Source organism: Schistocerca nitens, chromosome 5 (assembly GCF_023898315.1).
Source record: "Schistocerca nitens isolate TAMUIC-IGC-003100 chromosome 5, iqSchNite1.1, whole genome shotgun sequence".
In the NCBI taxonomy this organism is placed as follows: Eukaryota; Metazoa; Arthropoda; class Insecta; order Orthoptera; family Acrididae; genus Schistocerca; species Schistocerca nitens.
The window spans coordinates 740,966,398-740,991,606 of NC_064618.1; the positions used below are offsets into that span (position 1 = coordinate 740,966,398).

The following is a 25,209-nucleotide window of genomic DNA, read 5'->3' on the forward strand; positions in this document are numbered from 1 at the left end:
ATGCAATTAGCATGTGCATGATCTGTTTACTATTCTGACAATTGGAAGCACTGATTAAAATATAGTTATTCTTGTGTATAATGTTTACTGTAATGGCACTCTGTTGCTCCTCAAATGGTTTTCAATGGATATGGTTTGTGTCAAATTAAATCAGTTGTTGCTGAGGGAACTAGATTAGAAAACAAGACACCAAAAATAGTAGATGAGCTTTGCAATTTAGGCAGTGAAATAACTGATGAAATCTGAAGCAGAGAGGATAAAAATGTAGACTGGCAATGGTAAGAAAAGCAAATATGGATTTAAGTGTTGGGAAGTCTTTTCTGAAGGTATTTGTCTGGAGTGTAGCCTTGTTTGGAAGTGAAATGTGGATGATAAACAGTTCAGACAATAAGAGAATAGATTTTGAAATGTGGTTCTACAGAAGAATGCTGAAGATTAGATGGGTAGATCATGTAACTAATGAGAAGGTACTGAATGGAATTGGAGAGAAAAGAAATTTATGGCACCCCAAAGGTGGGATCACTTGCCAGGACACATTCTGAGACATCAAGAGATCATCAGTTTGTTGAGAGAGATGAATACAATAAGCAGGATCAGATGGATGTTGGTTATGGTAGTTATTCAGAGATGAAGAGTCTTGCACAGGATAGAGTAGATAGAGCTGCATCAAACCAGTCTTCGGACTGAGCACCGAAAGAACAACAACAGCAGCAACAAAAACATTGTTTGTGCCTAATACATATTATGGTGTTCTTTTTCAGACCTTGAGTGGTTCAATACCAGCAAGTCACTATCATTGTATGATGACCTGAAGGGAAAAGTAGTTGTACTTGACTTCTTCACATATTGTTGTATTAACTGTTTGCACATACTTCCTTATTTGAAGACCCTGGAAGATACATGTTCTGTAAAGGATGGCCTGGTGATTGTAAGTAAATGCACTACCTATAGTAATGATTAAAAAATCTTAATTTCCTTAGATCATATGTGTGCAGTTAGATTTTGTTTACTTGTTTGTTTAGTTATTTAACTTGAGGAAATGCCTATGTTATTCTTTGTATATATTCCAGTTATTTAAATTTCATAAATAACTCTCAATCATTTCTGAAGATATTGTTGGATTTATTGACATCTTAATAAATGGGAATACCACTACATACCGAAATCAATATAATCACCAATAGCATCCCGTGTCAGCTGTTCATGACCTGTATACCCTTCTATTCCCAGCTGTTTTGCCCACCACAGACACAGAAATCCCTGCTCTTATTCTGTGTTGCTCCACTGAACTTATTAAAATTCTCCTTTCTTTCAGTTGCTCTTTATAACAGGAATATCCCTTCCCGCAACTAAAAGCGTACAAAAGCAAACTCTAAAACTACCCATATCCTGTTTATACCTTTATCTAAGAAGTGAAATTAAATTGTAAAAACTTCTCTGTAAAAATTGTTATTAATTGTATATTTAATGTCTAAACCTGTTCCTCTGTAAGTGCTCAATGGTGAATAAAGAACTGAATTGAATTAATCTAACTGAGTGCTCTCCATCCCACTTATCTACTATCTGATAATCTTCAAGGAATCTCTTGACTCTCACATTCCTTCGCTAAACCTGAATATTTGCAGACTTGCATATTTCCAGCATTGTATGTCCATTTTGTTGTGTCTTTCCTTCCAGTGTTCCAACAATTCCAGTAATACTGAAGCTATAATTTTGAGATTTAATTTATCCATGAAAAAAGTAAGCATTAACATTTCTGTATTAAATTTAAACATAATACAAGCAACTTTATAGTTCTCTCTTTTATAACTACCATTCACAGCTATTGATTAGTCACCACTTACTGTGTACTCAGAAATTTTACATGGTGTAATTATTGATGTGATGTGCATCAGACCCTGGTGCTTAAAACATCTATCAGGATTAACCGAAAGAATTTAATTAAAGTAACCGGACAAAAGATGAGAAGCAAATAAATTCCATTTGTCTTGCTTTCTGCAATTCAGTATATCACATCCATCAATAGAATACGAACAGATATGAAAGGAAAAAAAAAACACAGTCAGACTTTTTATAATGCTCACCAGACCATAATTCTCTTGTTGTACATGTAATGCCTTTCAAGTTAAAAGTTGCCTGTCATCTGGATTCTGAGCTCATTATGGATGATTCCAGCTACTCGCAGAAAAAGATTTTTAGCAGAGTTCACTAACTGCAGCATTGTCCCCAGAATTGATCATGTTCCCCTGGTTCTGAACCTGTGTGACTTAAAAGGTTTTGCGAGAAGCTAGGCTGTGACTTCCTAGATGTGTACTATAGGCTTAACAGGTGCACTGAAAAACACAGGTACTAGTGCTGACACTAACAAACTCCATTTGTATAGCAGCACGGTTTTCTGAACTGGCTGTTTAAGAACTGAAGCAAAGAAGGTAGGACGATGGTTCAATCCTGTGTCCGGCCATCCTGATATAGGTTTTCCGTGATTTCCCTAAATCGCTCCAGACAAATGCTGGGATGGTTCCTTTGAAAGGGCACGGCTGACTTCCTTCCCCATCCTTCCCTAATCCTATGAGACCAATAACCTCGCTGTTTGGTCTCATCCCCCAAACAACCAACCAACCGAAGCAGGTAGCAAATGTAGGAGTTGTCTGGCCTTATAGATCTTTTTTTCCTCATGATACAAGATGCACCATGTTGTTTTAATCTCCTGCATCTTCCTTTCCTCTTGGGACACACTGCAGTCCCTAATTCAAACAAGGTGATCCCAGAGCAATTTAACACTTTAGAAGAGATGAACAACTGACTCCTTTGCATGTGGCTTCATCACATTTGCCCCAAGTGGCTTCTGCCTTACATCCTACAGTGGTGTGCCCACAGCATTGGCATTTAAAACGGCACGTTGGGATGAGGGACATTGGATCACAAGTTTAATTTAAGAAAACATGCCTTGACATGCTCTGGGAGTTTTGTGTTATTGAAGGTAAGGATAAAGAAGTCAGATTTTACCAGATCCAAATCCATCCTTTTCACAATATTTTGCACATCCACAACACCTTCCAGAGCCCACCCACTTTTCAATTCTTCCTTCAGAATATTGACAAGACCTCTACATGACACTACACCTTTACTGTAGTTCAATGCATTGTATAGCTGTGTTTTGATTCCATATTCCCTGAGGCATTTAGCTTTCTGAAGGTTCTTCACTTGCTGGAAACTGGAAGTTTCAAGCAACAGTGTTCCTTTACACAATCTCTTGACAGATTTTAATATGCCAGCAATGCCCTCTAAATGATTTTGAGTATAGAGTGGCGAAACTTTGTCAAGGCTGTCCTTTGTTTTCTTAACTATTTAAACGCCATTGCTGTGGGCACACCTCTGTAGGGTGTAAGGAAGAAGTCACTTGTGGCAAATGCGGTGAAGCCACACGCAAGTGTTAAGTTGCTCTGGGGATCACACTGTCTGGATTAGGGACTGCGGTGTGTTCCAAGAGGAAAGGAAGATGCAGGAGATTAAAACAACATGGTGCATCCAAGAGGAAAGGAAAATGCAGGAGATTAAAACAACATGGTGCATCCTGTATGATGAGGCCAAAAAGATCTATAAGGCCAGGCTACCTCCTTTGCTTCAGTTCTTAAACAGCCAGTTCAGAAAACCGTGCTGCTACACAAATGGACTTTGTTAGTGTCAGCACTAGTACCTGTGTTTTTCAGTGCACCTGTGCGGTTGCTGTTATTTCGAAGAACATCAGAAAAGAGTGGAGCTCCCTGTCCCTCCTAATGTTCAGTCTCGTCCACCATCCACAGCTGCCACTACCACTGTCACATTTGTGGCTCCCAAACCTCCCCAAACCAAAAAAACAAAGGTAAAGTGTCAACTGCTGATGGATATGGGCAATAAGCAGTGTGATGACGTCAACGTCACTCTCTCTGACATCCCTCACAATTTGTCCAGAGCGCCAGTGGACCTTGACGTCAGCCTGGGGCACTCATCTCACCCCAAGACTTGGCCTCCATCCATTGCGGGCTCCCCTCCCCAGCAGAAAGATGGGGTGAAAGTACTATCCCCTTGACCCCTTGATAAATGGCCCTCATTCTACAGTGGAACGGGAATGGGCTCAGGACACATGTGGACAACTAAAACTCCTAGCACTGAAACTCCCCATGTGCTTGTGTTTGTAGTAAATGCATTTTAAAGCATCTGATGCCTCTGTACTACAGTACTAAAACCTTCTTCACCAGGGTGACCTGACTGGAGAAATGGCCAAGGGAGGGGTTGCTGTGTTTGTCAATAAAGCCCACCACTCCTCTTCTCTCCCACTGGCTACTGACCTGCAAACAGTTGCAACTGAAATTCATGTGTGTTAGAGGAACACCGTTTGGTCACTTTATTTGCCTACACAAGATGCGATAGACTCTTCAGCTCTCACAGACCTTACAAAACAACTCCCCTGACCATTTCTCCTGCTGGGAGACTTCAATGACAAACGTGTATCATGGGACTCAACCCCTACTTGCCCCCAGTATTAGGTTTTGGAAAGTGTTATGACATCTCACGAGCTGTCGATCCTCAACACACATTTCTTTGCTGCTACTGGATCATCCTTCTGCATATTCTCTCCTTCCTGCTTTTGCTCATAGGTCAACTTTATCAGGGAACGGTACTGCTAGGGTAGTGGAGGGGGAAGTGCCAGTTTGGAACACAAACCAGCAGTCCTCTGTGTGCTTTCAACAGTGACCTTGGGGTGCTGCTGTTGTAGAGGAGGCACATGCACATCTACTTAGTTTGATCTTAAGTGCTCAACTGCCATGACATTAGCAAATCTTATCACAGATTGCCATCATGCTTTGAGCATGCTCAGGGTTCGGTACCAAGCATTACTTAGTTGGAAACTACAGCATTTATTTATAACTCTCTATAGATTCTTTTAAGAGGCAATCCCAGAATATGTTAGCTTGTGAAACAAACTTGTTGCCTTCATAATTTGTGGTACTTCCTATAGATATGCTGTGCACTGCAACAGCTGACTTTGTCAGTTGGTCTTTATCCAAGTGACTCTGATGTTCCATGCATCTTCCCTATACCATCCAAATGGTCTGGCCTACTTATCTTTTCCCTCATTGGCATGGGATATGATAGGCATTCAGTTCCCGAAGTTGTAGCTCATCCTTAACAAACCGCGCAAGACTTTGGCTTAGGTTGTGGGTGAAATTCACACTAGATATTATGTTTCTAGAATGTTCTTTTCATTTTAATTGATGTGTTCCTGATATAAGAAATAAATGCCATTGCAACAGGTTTCTCTTCTTCCTCTGAAAATTGTGGGCTATGGTTCTTTAGTTTTGGACACATTGGATTTCGTGGCTGCCGTAACCATTTTTACCAAAAATGTCTATAGATGCCTCAGCCCCACTGCTAAATACTCTTGGTTTGAGATTTTGCAAGCACTGTGCATTAATGTGCTTATGAAGGCTTCTTGTTATGAGGGTGCATGACAGCTGGTGGCATGTAGGTGTACATCTGTATATACTTGTTTACGGTAAAACTTGTGTCCTATGTGTCATCTGACCTTTGCTTGATGAGCACATCTGGAAATGGAATTTCATAATTTTCTTCTGCTTGTATATCCATCATGTATCTGATGCTTTGGTGCAACTAGTCCAGGTAATGAAAACATCTTGTAGACGGAGTAGTGTGCGTGGCTAGATGTCAAATGTATTGTCTTCATATTGGAAGAATCATGAGTACTTGGAGGCCATTGACTTCAGCCCCTTTTCTTCAAATGCCTCCATAAACTGTCTTGTGAAACAAAATTGGTTCTTTATTCACAAAGATTAAGTGCTGTCAACAGAATATATCAGGTTGATTCCACATTTTGAGATTCCTAAAAGGATTTAAAACACATTCCACACAAGCACTTCTAATCAAGTTTCATATCTGTGGAGTATTATCTCAGCTGTGCAACTGGATTTGTGATTCCTGTCAGAGAAATCATAGTTTGTAATAAATGATGGGAAGTCGTGTAGCGTAACTGGAGTTATGTCTCCCACAAGAAAGTCTAAAGATCCTCTGCCGTTCTTAGCCTGCATAAATGATTTAAGAGACAATCTGTGCAGCCATCTTAGATTGTTTGTAGATGATGTTGTCATTTACCATCTATGTGGTTAGTAGCAATTATCCTTTTCATAATATTGTCCCGTAAATCTCTGTTATGTGATAAATCAGACAAATGTAAAGGCTGTTGATTCAACTAAATACCTAGAGATTACAATTACATATAACTTAAGTTGAAACCCTCACATAGAGTGTGTTATGGTGAAGATGAACTAAAGACGGTGGTTTAGTAGTAGAAGACTTAGAAGACGCAATAAATCTGTTGACGAGACTGCCTCTGTTGTGTTCTTCTGTACTCTTCTGGTGTATTGCTGTGTTGTATGGGATCCTTACCAGATAGTATTGACAGAGGACATTGAAAAAGTTCAGAGAAGGGCAGCTCATTTCCTATTGTCATGAAATAGGAGAGATGATGTCCGGATATAAGTTGGAGCGGCAATCATTAGAGAAAGTCTTCCATTGTAGAGAAATTACTATCACCAATTTTCTCTACTGAATGCCAAAGCATTTTATTGACTACCACCTGCATTGGAACAAGAGACCATTGTGATGAAATATGAGAAATCAGAGCTTGCATGGAGAGATTAAGATGCTCATTTTCTCCACTTGCTATTTGAGTGTGGAACAGCCAAGAAATAGTCTGAAAGTGGTTGTACAAACCCTCTGCCAAACATTAAGTGTGAATTGCAGAATAATTATGCAGATGTAGGTTTTTTTTCTTATTTTACTTTTAGATGATCAGAAAGGAGTATTTTTGGTACCTCTGTGATCAACGGAGTTTACTGAACACACTAGCCCTATAGAAATCGATATATAATGTAATTTGCTGTTAAACCTATAAAACTTGAATATATTTGCTGGGACTAACTATTGTGTTTAATGGACTGCTTAGTAAAATCATGTCATCTTAACTGAAGAGAATGAATAATAATTGTCTCTGTGGACTAACAATGCTTTGAACATAGCTCATTCCATTCATATTCCTCTGTATGTGCGGTTTGGATGTTTCCTCTACCATGACACACACTATAATATATTTTCTTCATACAACAATTTAAATCAAGTTAAATGGCATTCATAGTAATTATCATTTTTTAACAATAACTAGTTGACAAATCAATTTTCTTTTCATATAGCAATGGTTGTGTCATCATGATTTGTCACAGGCCATACTTCATCAGGAAAGGTACATGATGACAATTATTGAACTGTATGAAACAAAATCATCATAACTTCTGAATAGTTTGTGTTAAGATGTTCAAACTGCACGGTTGGTACAGGGCATGACAAGAATTAGTATGTACATGCTTTTGATGTAGTGACACAGTCCACTTTCATTTGGATGAGTTCATCAATAAACAAAATTGGTGCATTTGGGGGACTGAGAATCTGCATTTTGTGATCAAGAAGTCTCTTCACCCACAACAGATGACTGTGTGGTGTGCATTGTCCAGTCGCAGAATAATTGGTGCAATATTTATCAACGACACAGTGACTACTGAATGGTACAGTGAAGGTTTTGGAAGATGATTTCATCCCCATTATCCAAAGTGACCCACAAGATGTGGTTCATGCAGGACAGAGCTCGACTCCATCGAAGCAGGAGAGTGTTTGATGTCCTGGAGGAGCACTTTGGGGACCGCATTCTGGCTCTGGGATAACCAGAGGCACTGGCATGCACCTCGATTGACCGCTATATTCTCCGGATCTGAACACATGTGTCTTCTTCTGGTGGGGCTATATTAAAGGCGTGGTGTACAGCAATAATCCCAAAACCATTGCTGAGCTGAAAACAGCCATTCAGGAGGTCATCGAAAGCATCAATGTTTTGACACTTCAGAATGTCAAGCAGAATTTTGCTATTTGTTTGTGCCACATCATCACCAATGATGGCAGACATATTGAACATGTCATCATCTAAATCCGAATATCTGTAGTGATATCTACATGCTGAATAAAGTGTGTGTACAATGTAGTTTGTACCTAATTTCTGTTTTCTTTTGAGATAGTCCAACAATTGTCACCCTGCATGTTGGTATAAGGAACACATGTACCTCAGCAGCTAGAGACACTGGCCATGTGCGTGTGAGTTGCATTTGCGTGAAAGTAAGTGTGTGTGTGTGTGTGTGTGTGTGTGTGTGTGTGTGTGTGTGGTCTAATTCAGAAGAAGATGTCTGCAGCTCGTGGTCTAGTGGTTAGCATTGCCGCCTCTGGATCACAGGGTTCCGGCTTTGATTCCCAGCCGAGTCAGGGATTTTTCTCCATGCGGGGACTGGGTCTTTGTGTTGTCCTCCTCATTTCATCATCATTCAGGAAAAGTCACATGACTGGACTGTGAAAAGATTGGGAATTTGTACGGATGCTGATAACCATACAGTTGAGCACCCTGCAAACCAAATATCATCATCTCCATTGGAAGAAGGCCCATTTGCCGAAAGCTTGCTTGTTAAGTCTTTTTCTTGTGCCTGTCTGCGACTCAGCTACACCATTATATGGTGAGTAGCAGACTATTCTTTTCATAATATTGTCATTACCATTGTCTGGATTTTCCATTGTTTGAACACTTATCCAATATTGATAAATTTAAATCATTTTATGTGTGTTAGTTTGTGATGGCAGTTGAGTGGTCACATCTTATGCAGCCCTTCCTTTTGCAAAAATGTTTTTAACCAATGTTCTAATCTATCGTACTATAGCAAAATAAGAGAAAAATTCTATTTCTCTTTGCATGCAAATATTTTGAACAGTACAAAGTATTTTGATATTTTTATTGTATTTCAGGTTGGTGTACACAGTGCAAAATTTAATAATGAAAAAGATTCGGCAAATATTCTTTCCGCCTTGCAACGTTATGAAGTGCATCATCCTGTCGTTAATGATTCTGAAGGTATAATGTGGAATGACATTGCCATTCCATGCTGGCCTACACTACTTGTGTTGGGTAAGACTTTGGGAAAATAAATTTAAAAGCTAATCCTTTGATGTTTTATAAGTGTGCATGATTACCACTAAAATCGTAACTACTCTGCAATCTAAATACTTAGTTTCTGACTGAAGTTGAAGTCATGCTTAGGAACTAAAGAGAAAAGCAAACTAGAAAATTATGGAGAAGGTTATGTTCATTGCATTTTACTTCTAGAAATACATAAGTGGAAAGTGAACACTGTAGTTTAGGACATCGAATGCAGCAGGCACAGTGAATACCTGTGAATTAATAATTCACTGCATAAGATTAATATAGTAATGGAAGGTCATGAAAGGTGTACAGACTAGGAAGTAACTACAGACAACTGCATACATTATAAATGAACTATTTATCTTTTGGAAGTGTTGAGAAAAATTGAGCTGACTTATGAGAGTAATGGCCACTATTTCCAGTAGACTGCAGAACAATTCCACTACCTCCAATGATCACCTCACGTAACAACCCTAAAGACAAAATGAGGGAGATTTTGGCTTGTTTTCTGCATACCATTTGAAAGTGGAACACGGAAGGGAATAATTAGCATCGGTACAAAGTACACTTCATTATGCATTTTAAAGTGATATACTGAATATGTATCTAAATGTAGGCCTAGATTTGGAATGCTGTCTGCCAGCAATGACACAGTAGTTTATCAACATCATTGTTTTTGTGGTTTCTAAATAAAAATGACAAATATATTTTTAATGAAACATAATATTTTAAAGGTGATCAAACTTTTTTGTTATTATTAATATAAGGTACTGCTTGTCATTAAAGAATCCAGCTAACATTTCTCCCTGTAATAAAAGTTGTGCTCTTTAATATTTCACTCTTTTCATATATTTTTTCATGAATTAATGGTTTGTTTATGTGCACTCATCCTCACAACTGGCGAATCTCTCTCAGCTTGGAGTCTGAGCGACCTGCCTCTCTTGTCTAGCCTTCCCCAATGTACTCTCTTTGCTCCCTGAGGAACTGGTAGCTCTGAAACCTAGATATAGTTTTTCCTGCTTTTACAAGATTATCTATCAGCTCCAAAAGATACGTATATGCCTTTCTTTCTCTACTTTCAAATACATTTCAGCAATACTTGGAGTTCAGCCTCCAGAAGATAAATAATGGCAAGCCATTCTGTCTCCTTAAGCCATTCTGTCTCCTTATAATTTTATAACTTTAAGAAATATATTTTTTATGTTTTTATAAATAAAACTATAGATGTCATGAACCTGAAGGTCGGTTTGAACATCACAGTGCTTTACCAGGTCTGGTTGTATTGGAGGGATTAAAACAAGTGACAGGTGACAGATACAGTTTTAGGACTGATTGGGGATTATATCCTAGACCTTCACAATCATAGTGTGGGACGTACCCCTGGAGCCCTCAACAGAAAACTATTTTAGGTTGGTTGGTTGGTTTGGGGAAGGAGACCAGAAACTATTTTAGGTATCCCCTTAATCATCCCAGTTACTTTCCTTGTAATTGCATTCCCCGATAAAAATATCCAGTTTGGTGTTATTATTTTAGTCATAGTTTTATAGCTTTTATTTCATCGTCACAAGTAGAACTGGTTGTATAATGCTGAGGAATATTTTTCAAGTGTAGACTATAGTCTGGCAGATATGGTTACATGGTGCAGTAAGGGTAGACAACTTTTTGAACACATGCTTCCAGACCTTTTCTGTAGTGAATATGACATGGTGACTGCTACTTATTCAGTGAACTAAATGAAAATTGACAGTAATCTATGAACAATCAATGCATTACACTGTCATCCAGCCTCTCTTTGAGTGACATATATTGAGAATAACAGTTTTCATCATATTTTGTGTAATGTCATCTTTCAAAACCTTAAATGGTTTGCGATTAAGCATTTATTAAGTCTGTTATCTGTTGTAATTGTGCCACATTGTTTGTAAGCAGCATTTGCAACTTTCATTTACAGGTCCATCAGGTGAGCCCATTTTGCTGCAGGTTGGAGAGAGTGGTGTCGCAGTAGCACTGAAATTTGTAAAAAATGCGTTGAAATACTTCAGAGAGAAAGGATATCTATCAGAACACACCCTGCCTGTGACACCAGCGGCACATTTACGCCCAAAGTGTAACAACTCACTATTGTTCCCAGGAAAGATCACTGTCTGTCACTGCTGCAAGGAAAAACCATGTGGCACCATTGCAATTTCAGACACTGGCAACCATCGTGTTGTTATCATGTCAGACTGTGGTAAAGTTGAGGTGAGAGACAGTTCTGTCGGTTAAGATACTTTTTTTATTTAAATATTTTTCCCCGTACTTTTATTGCCAATATGATATATATCATTACATCTAGCATTAGAACCCTTACAAAAACTGAAGACAAGCGAGCACTCATATACAGGTATCATGGAAAGCACATCAGCACACTTGCAGCTTTTGAACTTTTGTTCTCCTTGCTATATACATTTTTATGTATATCAGTGTATGTGCACAGAAACACACACACAAATGAGATGTTTTACCTTCATGGCTTTAAGGAAAGTGAAAGAAAAAGAGAGTGAGGGTTTGTATTGTGGAAAAAGAATTAAACTTTGAAAATTACAGTTGATTATCTACTCTTTCTGTTAGCCTTTGTGCCTCCCAAAAATCATTTGTAGGTGGATGGTCAGCTGATGTCGTTTTTTTTGTATGATGTTTCCTTCCAAGAATTTTCATTGTATGAAAACAATATAAAAAGTGGCCCTTATTAAACTAAGAAATGTGTGTTTTTGCATAGTATATGCTATATTGATGTTTATTAACAATGTCATTTAAATGTAAAAAAAATGTTAGAGCTATTGATGTGAAGTAGTACTTCCCTCCCTCCTGCTCCTAGTGAAAACTGTATCAAAATCCTTACAGTAGTTCCTGAGATTAGCCTTCATGTATAGACAGAGAAACATAATGGGAGACTTTAATTTGCAATACATATAGAAGATGAAGATGTGTAAAGATTCTTTTAATAATAATTTCAGGTGGTTCAATTATCTGATACAATTTTTCAGTTGAGCACCACCTTGGTAGCTTATGTGTCCTTAATCTACCCCAGCTATCCAATGAGGGAAAGGGGACGTACAGTTAACATGAAATCCAATGTGTCATTTCTGACAAAACTCTATATCAAAAAACAAAGATGATGTGACTTACCAAATGAAAGCGCTGGCAGGTCAATAGACACACAAACAAACACAAACATACACACAAAATTCTACCTTTCGCAACCAACGGTTGCTTTGTCAGGAAAGAGGGAAGGAGAGGGAAAGACGAAAGGATGTGGGTTTTAAGGGAGAGGGTAAGGAGTCATTCCAATCCCGGGAGCGGAAAGACTTACCTTAGGGGGAAAAAAGGATGGGTATACACTCGCACACACACACACATATCCATCCACACATATACAGACACAAGCAGACGTATTTAAAGACAAAGAGTTTGGGCAGAGATGTCAGTCGTGGCGGAAGTGCAGAGGCAAAGATGTTGTTGAATGACAGGTGAGGTATGAGTGGCGGCAACTTGAAATTAGCGGAGATTGAGGCCTGGTGGGTAACGGGAAGAGAGGATATATTGATGAGAGATGACTGCTAGGTAAGCAGACTAAAAAATCTGTGGTCCAACTGGGGTTCAATTCCATGATCTTCTGGCTTCCAGGCACATGTCTTACCAGTAGACCAACAGGCCAACATAGATTTCAAACAAGATTTATTGCTCTCTTGAGTTGCCACAGCTGTCTACTTTACCGCTTTTCCCACCAGATACTGCCTACTCTGTAGTGACCAGCTTGTACCTCCCATTGTTGATATGAGATGTCACTCCAAATGTCAATTAAATATGAAACTGATAACAATACATACATTACACACTTGTAATTACTTTGCAGGAATAAATTAAATACGCAAACCTTCCTTATGAGTCAGCTTATATATTAGTGAAAACCATGTCAAAATCCCTATATCAGGTCCTGAGATTATCCTGAACATAAAGACAGAAATCCAACAGTGAATTAAATTTATAACATTTAGAAATAAATATACACTGATGGGAAAAAATATACACTGATGGGAAAAAAATCACAACCAAGAACGAGTTGTGGGACATAAACGAAAGATTACAGGTGTGGTTCTGCATCTGAAAGATGATAGCTATTCAAATTTTGTGCCAGGCGCATAAGAGTGGCACTAGTAGCACCACTAGGAGGTTGCAAATCAGGTTTGCTCTAAGTACATGCCATAACAGTCACGAAAAGTACATGCCATAACAGTCACGAACATTAGTTACCTTTGGCATTGGATGTAGTGAGTTGGTGTTAGACAAGAATGCCTTTAAGGTGACAAAGATGCTATTATCAGCACCTCACACAATTTGAACGAGATCATGTAATAGGGCTATGAGAAGCTGGATGTTCCTTCTGTGATACTGGAGAAAGGCTTGGCAAGAATGTAGCCACTGTACATGATTGCTGGCAGTGGTGGTCACAAGAATTTATGGTCACCAGAAGACTGGGCTCCAGACGGCCAAGCGTCACTACCTATAGGAAAGGCCACCGTGTTCAGCAACGCATTGTACTGCATCTGCGTCAGCATTTGAGTAGCAGCTGACACCGCAGTGGCACAGTGAACTGTTACAAATTGGTTACTTCAAGGACAGCTCAGACCAGAGGCCCTGTAGTGTGCATTCCATTGACCCCAAACCACCTCCATCTGTGACTTCAGTGGTACCATATGAGAGCTCATTGAATGGCAGTGTGGAGGTCTGTTCTGTTTTCTGATGAAAAGAGGTTCTCTCTCGGTGCGGTTCGGGGAATGATTTTGTATAACAGCAGGAACACTCTCATGGTCATCCCACGCGCTGACTGCAAATCTGTATGTCAGTCTGGTGATTCGATATATTTTGCTGCCTTTCATGAACAGCATTCCAGGGGGTATTTTCCAATAGGATAACACTCAGCCACATACTGATGTTGTAACCCAAGATGCTCTACAGAGTGTTGCTATGTACCTTGGCTTGCTCAATCACCAGATCTGTCTCCAATCAAGCACATATGGGACATCGTTGGACGACAACCCCAGCGTCATCCCAAACAGCTTAACAATCCCTGTATTGAACGACCAAGTGCAACAGGACTGGAACTCCTTTCCACAAACTGACATCTGACAGTTGTAAAACACAGTGAATGGACTTTTGCATGGTTGCTTTCAACCAGTTGTTAATGTACCAGAATTTCACATTTATAAAGGCTTATCTTGCACTTACATAACCTGTTAATCACTTAAATATGTTATATATCTAAAAACAAAGATGATGTGACTTACCAAACGAAAGTGCTGGCACGTCGATAGACACACAGACAAACACAAACATACACACAAAATTCAAGCTTTCGCAACAAACTGTTGCCTCATCAGGAAAGAGGGAAGGAGAGGGAAAGACGAAAGGATGTGGGTTTTAAGGGAGAGGGTAAGGAGTCATTCCAATCCCGGGAGCGGAAAGACTTACCTTAGGGGGAAAAAAGGACGGGTATACACTCGCACACACACACATATCCATCCACACATATACAGACACAAGCAGACATATTTAAAGACAAAGAGTTTGGGCAGAGATGTCAGTCGAGGCAGAAGTGCAGAGGCAGAGATGTTGTTGAATGACAGGTGAGGTATGAGTGGCGGCAACTTGAAATTAGCGGAGATTGAGGCCTGGTGGATAACGGGAAGAGAGGATATATTGAAGAGCAAGTTCCCATCTCCGGAGTTCGGATAGGTTGGTGTTAGTGGGAAGTATCCAGATAACCCGGACGGTGTAACACTGCGCCAAGATGTGCTGGCCGTGCACCAAGGCATGTTTAGCCACAGGGTGATCCTCATTACCAACAAACACTGTCTGCCTGTGTCCATTCATGCGAATGGACAGTTTGTTGCTGGTCATTCCCACATAGAATGCATCACAGTGCAGGCAGGTCAGTTGGTAGATCACGTGGGTGCTTTCACACGTGGCTCTGCCTTTGATCGTGTACACCTTCCGGGTTACTGGACTGGAGTAGGTGGTGGTGGGAGGGTGCATGGGACAGGTTTTACACCGGGGGCGGTTACAAGGGTAGGAGCCAGAGGGTAGGGACGGTGGTTTGGGGATTTCATTGGGATGAACTAAGAGGTTACGAAGGTTAGGTGGACGGCGGAAAGACACTCTTGGTGGAGTGGGGAGGATTTCATGAAGGATGGATCTCATTTCAGGGCAGGATTTGAGGAAGTCGTATTCCTGCTGGAGAGCCACATTCAGAATCTGATCCAGTCCCGGAAAGTATCCTGTCACAAGTGGGGCACTTTTGTGGTACTTCTGTGGGAGGTTCTGTGTTTGAGAGGATGAGGAAGTGGCTCTGGTTATTTGCTTCTGTACCAGGTCGGGAGGGTAGTTGCGGGATGCGAAAGCTGTTGTCAGGTTGTTGGTGTAATGCTTCAGGGATTCCGGACTGGAGCAGATTCGTTTGCCACGAAGACCTAGACTGTAGGGAAGGGACCGTTTGATGTGGAATGGATGGCAGCTGTCGTAATGGAGGTACTGTTGCTTGTTGGTGGGTTTGATGTGGACGGACGTGTGAAGCTGGCCATTGGACAGGTGGAGGTCAACATCAAGGAAAGTGGCATGGGATTTGGAGTAGGACCAGGTGAATCTGATGGAACCAAAGGAGTTGAGGTTGGAGAGGAAATTCTGGAGTTCTTCTTCACTGTGAGTCCAGATCATGAAGATGTCATCAATAAATCTGTACCAAACTTTGGGTTGGCAGGCTTGGGTAACCAAGAAGGCTTCCTCTAAGCGACCCATGAATAGGTTGGCGTATGAGGGGGCCATCCTGGTACCCATGGCTGTTCCCTTTAATTGTTGGTATGTCTGGCCTTCAAAAGTGAAGAAGTTATGGGTCAGGATGAAGCTGGCTAAGGTAATGAGGAAAGAGGTTTTAGGTAGGGTGGCAGGTGATCGGCGTGAAAGGAAGTGCTCCATCGCAGCGAGGCCCTGGACGTGCGGGATATTTGTGTATAAGGAAGTGGCATCAATGGTTACAAGGATGGTTTCCGGGGGTAACAGATTGGGTAAGGATTCCAGGCGTTCGAGGAAGTGGTTGGTGTCTTTGATGAAGGATGGGAGACTGCATGTAATGGGTTGAAGGTGTTGATCTACGTAGGCGGAGATACGTTCGGTGGGGGCTTGGTAACCAGCTACAATGGGGCGGCCGGGATGATTGGGTTTGTGAATTTTAGGAAGAAGGTAGGGGTGCGGGGTGTCGGTGGGGTCAGGAGGTTGATGGAGTCAGGTGAAAGGTTTTGTAGGGGGCCTAAGGTTCTGAGGATTCCTTGAAGCTCTGCCTGTACATCAGGAATGGGATTACCTTGGCAAACTTTGTATGTGGTGTTGTCTGAAAGCTGACGCAGTCCCTCAGCCGCATACTCCTGACGATCAAGTACCACGGTCGTGGAACCCTTGTCCGCCGGAAGGATGACGATGGACCGGTCAGCCTTCAGATCACGGATAGCCTGGGCTTCAGCAGTGGTGATGTTGGGAGTAGGATTAAGGTTTTTTAAGAAGGATTGAGAGGCAAGGCTGGAAGTCAGAAATTCCTGGAAGGTTTGGAGAGGGTGATTTTGAGGAAGAGGAGGTGGGTCCCGCTGTGACGGAGGGCGGAACTGTTCCAGGCAGTATCTCCGCCTACGTAGATCAACACCTTCAACCCATTACATGCAGTCTCCCATCCTTCATCAAAGACACTAACCACTTCCTCGAACGCCTGGAATCCTTACCCAATCTGTTACCCCCGGAAACCATCCTTGTAACCATTGATGCCACTTCCTTATACACAAATATCCCGCACGTCCAGGGCCTCGCTGCGATGGAGCACTTCCTTTCACGCCGATCACCTGCCACCCTACCTAAAACCTCTTTCCTCATTACCTTAGCCAGCTTCATCCTGACCCATAACTTCTTCACTTTTGAAGGCCAGACATACCAACAATTAAAGGGAACAGCCATGGGTACCAGGATGGCCCCCTCATACGCCAACCTATTCATGGGTCGCTTAGAGGAAGCCTTCTTGGTTACCCAAGCCTGCCAACCCAAAGTTTGGTACAGATTTATTGATGACATCCTCATGATCTGGACTCACAGTGAAGAAGAACTCCAGAATTTCCTCTCCAACCTCAACTCCTTTGGTTCCATCAGATTCACCTTGTCCTACTCCAAATCCCATGCCACTTTCCTTGATGTTGACCTCCACCTGTCCAATGGCCAGCTTCACACGTCCGTCCACATCAAACCCACCAACAAGCAACAGTACCTCCATTACGACAGCTGCCATCCATTCCACATCAAACGGTCCCTTCCCTACAGTCTAGGTCTTCGTGGCAAACGAATCTGCTCCAGTCCGGAATCCCTGAAGCATTACACCAACAACCTGACAACAGCTTTTGCATCCCGCAACTACCCTCCCGACCTGGTACAGAAGCAAATAACCAGAGCCACTTCCTCATCCTCTCAAACACAGAACCTCCCACAGAAGAACCACAAAAGTGCCCCACTTGTGACAGGATACTTTCCGGGACTGGATCAGATTCTGAATGTGGCTCTCCAGCAGGGATACGACTTCCTCAAATCCTGCCCTGAAATGAGATCCATCCTTCATGAAATCCTCCCCACTCCACCAAGAGTGTCTTTCCGCCGTCCACCCAACCTTCGTAACCTCTTAGTTCATCCCAATGAAATCCCCAAACCACCGTCCCTACCCTCTGGCTCCTACCCTTGTAACCGCCCCCGGTGTAAAACCTGTCCCATGCACCCTCCCACCACCACCTACTCCAGTCCAGTAACCCGGAAGGTGTACACGATCAAAGGCAGAGCCACGTGTGAAAGCACCCACGTGATCTACCAACTGACCTGCCTGCACTGTGATGCATTCTATGTGGGAATGACCAGCAACAAACTGTCCATTCGCATGAATGGACACAGGCAGACAGTGTTTGTTGGTAATGAGGATCACCCTGTGGCTAAACATGCCTTGGTGCACGGCCAGCACATCTTGGCGCAGTGTTACACCGTCCGGGTTATCTGGATACTTCCCACTAACACCAACCTATCCGAACTCCGGAGATGGGAACTTGCTCTTCAATATATCCTCTCTTCCCGTTATCCACCAGGCCTCAATCTCCGCTAATTTCAAGTTGCCGCCACTCATACCTCACCTGTCATTCAACAACATCTCTGCCTCTGCACTTCTGCCTCGACTGACATCTCTGCCCAAACTCTTTGTCTTTAAATATGTCTGCTTGTGTCTGTATATGTGTGGATGGATATGTGTGTGTGTGCGAGTGTATACCCGTCCTTTTTTCCCCCTAAGGTAAGTCTTTCCGCTCCCGGGATTGGAATGACTCCTTACCCTCTCCCTTAAAACCCACATCCTTTCGTCTTTCCCTCTCCTTCCCTCTTTCCTGATGAGGCAACAGTTTGTTGCGAAAGCTTGAATTTTGTGTGTATGTTTGTGTTTGTCTGTGTGTCTATCGACGTGCCAGCGCTTTCGTTTGGTAATTCACATCATCTTTGTTTTTAGATATATTTTTCCCACGTGGAATGTTTCCCTCTATTAACTTAAATATGTTATCTAGACAAATATATTCCCAAAAAATCATTCTCTACATTAATTATTTTTTGAGATTGCAATTTTTCCTGACAATGTAGAAGAAGATATAGGTGGCATATATGACTTATTTTAATCATTATTGCATGGACATTGCTTGGTATTAACTAATAGCATGTGCTTTCTAAACTTCTTCTAATCAATTTATTGCATATTTATAATCTGTTACTTGACCTGGTGCCTAATCACTGTAGCAGGTTGTGTTATTTCTATCATTACATTGTAATTTTTAAATGATTACTCCAAACAAGGAAAACACCCAGCTATGTTATGTTTATTCACAGTACGACACGTATCATCCATCACCTTTGCGACTGGGATATGGGTTGGAATGGAAGAAAGGACAGATTGTCTGAAAGAAAAGAAAAATATGAATTTATGTTAAAATAAACAATCTCTGAACTATAAAATGACTGCTGTACATATGTATATTGTTCTCTACAGTAAAAACATTGCAGTAGACTGCATAGAAGCTGTTATTATTATATATAGCAATACTTTATAGTATGTATATACTGTACTGTGCATACAGTACATATCTATGGATCTATGGTACTTTAAAAATCAGAGGAAATTCTAGACTTAGCTGCAGTGTTCTTCCATTTCTTGATCCACAAAATGTCCGTAGATTTGTGGTTAAGTTCTGCTCAATGTACTGAAGGGTAATATCAAAAGGGTTCTGGCATCAGTGTGTGAATCTGGTTAGGCGGTTCTTCATTATCACCATCCATGTCCTCATTCACAGTTTCTTCACCAGTTTTTTTCCAAAACAAGGACAATAATCTGGTTGTCATTGAGCTCTTCACTGGTTTCACAGTCTTTGTCATATTGGATAGTTCACTCCTCAATTTCACTGGCACAGATGTTCGGTAGTCATTGTTTTGTTCATTTTTGATCTGGTCACTTTCGGTCATAACTTTCAGCATATGCAAAGATTTTCACAGCGTGTCTGGTTTTAGTTCCTCCCATGATTCTGCAACCATATAGACAACATCTTTGACATTTCATAGCTTCAAGTATGTTACAACCTTCATGAGAATTTTCTAAAATTGAGATTATGTTCTCTCTGTGATACCGCCTCTTTAACCATTCTACCACTCCTTGATCCACTAGTTAGATAAGTGATGTGACATTTGGTGCAAGGAAGATAGCTTTGATGTCACCTACACTAAATCTCCTCAGATAGATATGATGGTGCGTTATCGAGCAGCAGTAGAACATGAACAGGGAGCTTCTTTTGTTTCAAGTCTGTTTCAACAGATAGAATGAACTCACCAAAAACCAAGATTTGAAAAGATTACAGTCAGTTCCAGCAGATTTTTGATTGCAGTAATAAACCGGCATGGAAGATAAGTTAGTAATATTTTCAAATGCCCTTGGCTTCTTACATTTGCCAATAATGAAGAGGGGAAGCTTATGTGTACCATCAGCATCGCTGCAAGGACCATTGCGTAGCCTATCTTTGTTCAGTTTCATTTAATGCAGTGAGTGTTTTGATTGGCAGCGTTTTATAGTTTAGGTCTGTCTCATCTGTATTATAGACTTGGCAAGGTAACAGTTCATTTTCTTTGACAATTTCTTGAGGCTTCGCAGAGAACTCTTTAGCTGCCTTAGCATCAGCAGAAATTGAAACAAATCTAACAGCATAAAAGATTTTCCAGTGATGACTCCAGCCTGCACTAGCTGCGAACTCACTTTTTGTGCAAAGCTATTTTTTCTGTTATAATGGGACCAGATATTGGGGGTTCCATTCCTTCTTTCATGGTTTAGCCACATCCACAATGTGTTATCAGGCAGTTCAAGTTTAGGCTTTTTGAATGTTTTGTGATTCGTAAGAGCATTTTTACCATCTGTCATCATTATATGTGATTCATTGTCTTTCTGATTTCTTCTCCAATCTTTTATTGTTGTAATGCCTACACTGAATTTCTAAGCAATTTTTTGGAATGATTCCCAGTCTTCATGGTACTGCTAGTTTGCCATTTAATGAAAGAGTAACATGTTTACGTTTCACTCCTGACATATAGAAAAAAAACATACATACAACTGTGTAGTGCCCACAACGTAAAACAAATACATACAATACTGTGGCGAGCACAGAAGAACATTGTCGTAAAACTGCCGAAAGTGAGCACTAAAAACTTCACTGTGCAGTACTGTACAATAAAATGCAGACAACACAGAAACAGTACAAGAGATGACGGAGCAAGCAATAACAACAGTTACCTGTAAACCACAATGGTGTGACAGGTGGTAAGTCACAGCCACAACTCAGGCCGAGTTAAACTCGTGCACAGTCGGATCAACAGGGGCAATGGACCAGCCGAGGGCAGATGAGAGAGGTTCTCTGTAACAGTATGCTACAGTTGTGGCATCCATCTCATCAGGCATTAGGGACAGGATTAATTGAATGGTCCTTCAGCAGATATCCTCGATCATCAAGGGTCAGCGCATGAGATGACACAGAAAGGACACATTTCAATTGACATTTTGTGGTACTACTCACTCAAAAGCTTTATCATTACTGTCTTTTGGGAACTAAGTGCTTTGTTTACTTTGTTGTTCAACAGGAGGGCAGAAATGAATCCACTTTATGGCCAGTACATATATTTACCCAAATTTGTTACCATTCATTGCCCACCTTTCATTGTAATGCATCTCTAATATCCAATAAATTTCCAATTTCCACCTGCATTTTCTCTGTACTTCCTCTTTGAAGTCGGTGCAGAGTTCTTATCCTTCATATAAGCATATCTATAGTGTAGCCATGTATGGAAGTGAAACATGGACGGTAAATAGTTTGGACAAGAAGAGAATAGAAGCTTTCGAAATGTGGTGCTACAGAAGAATGCTGAAGATTAGATGGGTAGATCACATAACTAATGAGGAAGTATTGAATAGGATTGGGGAGAAGAGAAGTTTGTGGCACAACTTGACCAGAAGAAGGGATCGGTTGGTAGGACATGTTCTGAGGCATCAAGGGATCACCAATTTAGTATTGGAGGGCAGTGTGGAGGGTAAAAATCGTAGGGGGAGACCAAGAGATGAATACACTAAGCAGATTCAGAAAGATGTAGGTTGCAGTAGGTACTGGGAGATGAAGAAGCTTGCACAGGATAGAGTAGCATGGAGAGCTGCATCAAACCAGTCTCAGGACTGAAGACCACAACAACAACAACAATTTTAAGGCTTGTTCAGAGACTGCTTTTATGTGTCCTTTAAATGTCGATCCCTTGTCAAGATAGAGGCCAAGATACTAACAAACATGTTGCCTCTTGATTGACATGTTTTTGTCCTTATGGTATAGTCACAATGGTACAGGACAAGTTGGTTGTTTTAAGAAATGTCACAGTAAAGTTTCAGTAAAAACTCACAAGTAAGATATCTCAAAAACATTGATTGTGATTTATTTATTTGAATAAGTCACCATTTTCAAATGTTTCTGAAATGATGACTGATTATATCAACAATAGGAAAAGAATAGATTGCTACTCGCCACATAGAGAAGACGTTGAGTTGCTGACAGACACAATGAAAACAATGCTAAACATTTAGCTTTCAGACAAGAAAAGTCCCCCATTAGAAGTAGAGAACACACACACATTCACATAAGCATGACTCCCACACCTGCTTCTGACGTGAGCAGCAGTCTGAAGTGGGTGGTGAGGGTAAGGAGCAGGCATGGCATGGGGTAGGGAGGGATACCTGGTAGGGGTTGGGGAAAATTTTGTGCTGCTGTTGAAGCAAGCAGGAAAATGGTGGAGACAGAATGATGCCACTAGATGCAGAGATGGATGCTATGCTAGGGTAGGGGAGAGGAGAGGTATGCAGAGTCCACCAGAAAAATGTATACACTCTTTGTCAGGCTCTATTGAGATATCAATATTGTCATTCAATTTGAGTTATGAGTGTCTTGTAGTATGGTCTTTGGCTCAACAGATGTTTTCATTCCTTAAAGTTTGTATACATTTTTCTGGTGGACTATGTAGAGAAGGGGAAAAGACTAGTAGATGCATTGGTGCATAAAAGGCATGCATAGTTCTGGAGTGGGACAGGGAACTGGGTAGAGGTCAGGGATTAGCAAAGGTTGAGGACAGGGTGGTTACAAGAATGAAGGATCTGTTTTAGGGAGAGTTGACACGTAAGCAACTCAGAGAAGCTGGTGTTGTTTTAGGGATCCATATATAATGATCCAAATGGTGCAGACTGTGAAGCAGGCACTGAAGTGGGTAGTGAGGATAAGGAGGAGACATGGCATGGGGGCAGTGTATTCAGGAACTGGATGGTCCAACTTGGCCGTGGTTTGGAGGTGGCCATTCGTGTGGACCGACAGCTGGTTAGTTGTCATGCCCATGCAGAAAGCAGCACAGTGGTTACAGCTTAGTTTGTACATCACATGGCTGTTTTCATGGGTGACCCTGCTTTTTATGGGATAGGGGATGCATGTGACAGGACTGGAGTAGTAGTGGGAGGATGTGTGGCACAGGTCTTGCATCTAGATCTGTCGCAGGGCTATGAACCATGAGGCAAGAGGCAGGGAGCAGAGGTGAAATATGGATGAAAGATACGCCACAATCTGTGAACAGTTTTGTCCACAGACAACACACGGCTATGTGGATTATTGGTGTGGCATCTCATGTCCCACGTTCTTCCCACCGATATAGTTATTCCTAGACCTCCAAATTCGTCCCGTGTCCTCCCTTACCCTTGCATATTTTCATGTGTTATTTTCTGTACCCTCCTGTGCTACAGTTACTCCATTGAAACCCTTACCCAACCTCCCTCTCCCCCCTCCCCCCCTCCCCACTCTCTCTCTCTCTCTCTCTCTCTCTCTCTCTCTCTCTCTCTCTCTCACACACACACACACACACACACACACACACACTGATTGTCTTTTATTTTTATTTATTTTTATTTTTTATCTCATTGGGTTTTCATATTTATTTTAGTTTGTTTCATCTTTCATTATCAGCCCTACTTCCTCAGGTCTCATGTTTTCCTCATATCTCACTTGTTTCGTTGTTTTTGTGATTTTTTTTCCCCCCACATATTTTGTACAAGTTTTCTTTATACCCCACTATGGGTCCTTGTTTCTTCAATGTGCTCCACTACAGAAAAGTTTCCGTATCCCTAGCCAGAACTCAGTCCCACATAACTGTTCCTGTGTTGTTGCCCAGCTCATGGAATCCCCCAAATGGCTTGACAGTCAGATTACCAATCTCCAGCTGCAACCCCCTCCTTCCACAGTAACCCCTATCTGGTCAAATTCTGTTGGTCCATAGCAGTCACCAATCTTGTCCTACAAAACCATGTAAATCAGGCCAAAACATCCATGCAATACCTCCTATCTGTCCTTAAAATTCTCCTGCTCTGCAATCCCAGACTCCTACACCCCGTCTCCCATAGTGAAGCTCTTTCTCTCCAGGAGCTAGAGCAGCATGTGCGATGCCACCTCAAAAAACTCTCCAACCTGTTTACCTCCTACTCCCACCTTGAGCTACCACTACCTGTGCAGGAGCTTCCATCAAACCTTCCCTGGATTCTGTCATAGCTGACAAACCCTATTTTGGAGACCTACTACATGTACTACATCCTATGAAATGCTCTTCCACCACAATGCAGTATCTGAAATCCAAACAGAACTGAAACTCTTGTCATAAACCTGTCCTCCAAAAGTCCCAATCTACCAGAAGCACCAGTCACTTCCAAAGGCCTTACTTTTTGTCCCACTCCCAAATTCAGTCATGCTGGACGTGTTAAAGATTTTCTCTCCTTCCCCACATTCCTACAGTGGAAACAGTTTTGCACCACCAATCCTACCAATCAGAATCAACCCAAAACCAAACTGTACCGTGCCTAAGTCAGTTCTCTCCTCCATCCAACTGTGATCCACCTTCGCTGCCCCTATATCACCCCTCGTTAACTTTCCAGAATTTCCTAACCTTGAACCTTGCCTCACCAGCACTCCCCAAATCCCTAAACGTGGAAACCAACCTTACATACACAGGAAGAACCACTCTTCACCACCTAAATACTGATCTCGACCTTGTAATCCTACCTGCTGATAAATACACCACCACTGTGTTTATGAACTGTAGGGATTACCTCGCGTGGGGTCTCTGCACCGTGTGTGTGTGTGTGTGTGTGTGTGTGTGTGTGTGTGCGCGCGTGCGCGCGCTGCTGTGGCCAGTTAGTATGCTCTTATGGATTAACTATTACCTTATTACCTACAGCCTGCCCTCCTATTTAAAAGGTCTCATAGACTCTCCATAATTCTTGTTCGTTTACCACTTGGCATCCTACTCACCACAGTCAATTCCACCTCTCTCTACACTGACATCAGTGCTCATGTACTTGCCGCTGTTGAACACTAACTTTCCCAGTGCCTGACTGATTCCAAACCTATAAACTCCTTCCTAGTAAATGTGACCAAATATGTCCTCACTCACAA

The 25,209-nt window shown here is 41.5% G+C and overlaps 1 protein-coding gene across 2 annotated transcripts in view; it reads left to right on the forward strand.

Annotated features, from left to right (window-relative positions):
- LOC126260146 (NHL repeat-containing protein 2) overlaps positions 1 to 25,209 on the forward strand; it is a 180,189-nt gene that overhangs the window by 30,176 nt on the left and 124,804 nt on the right. For both annotated transcript variants that reach the window (XR_007546610.1, XM_049957401.1), the window contains exons 2-4: positions 762 to 928; positions 8,893 to 9,052; positions 11,019 to 11,308. Coding sequence is in view for 1 of the 2 variants with exons in the window: in XM_049957401.1 (XP_049813358.1) it covers positions 762 to 928; positions 8,893 to 9,052; positions 11,019 to 11,308 (617 nt within the window). In the remaining variant the exon portion in view is untranslated. The remainder of the gene's footprint in view (positions 1 to 761; positions 929 to 8,892; positions 9,053 to 11,018; positions 11,309 to 25,209) is intronic.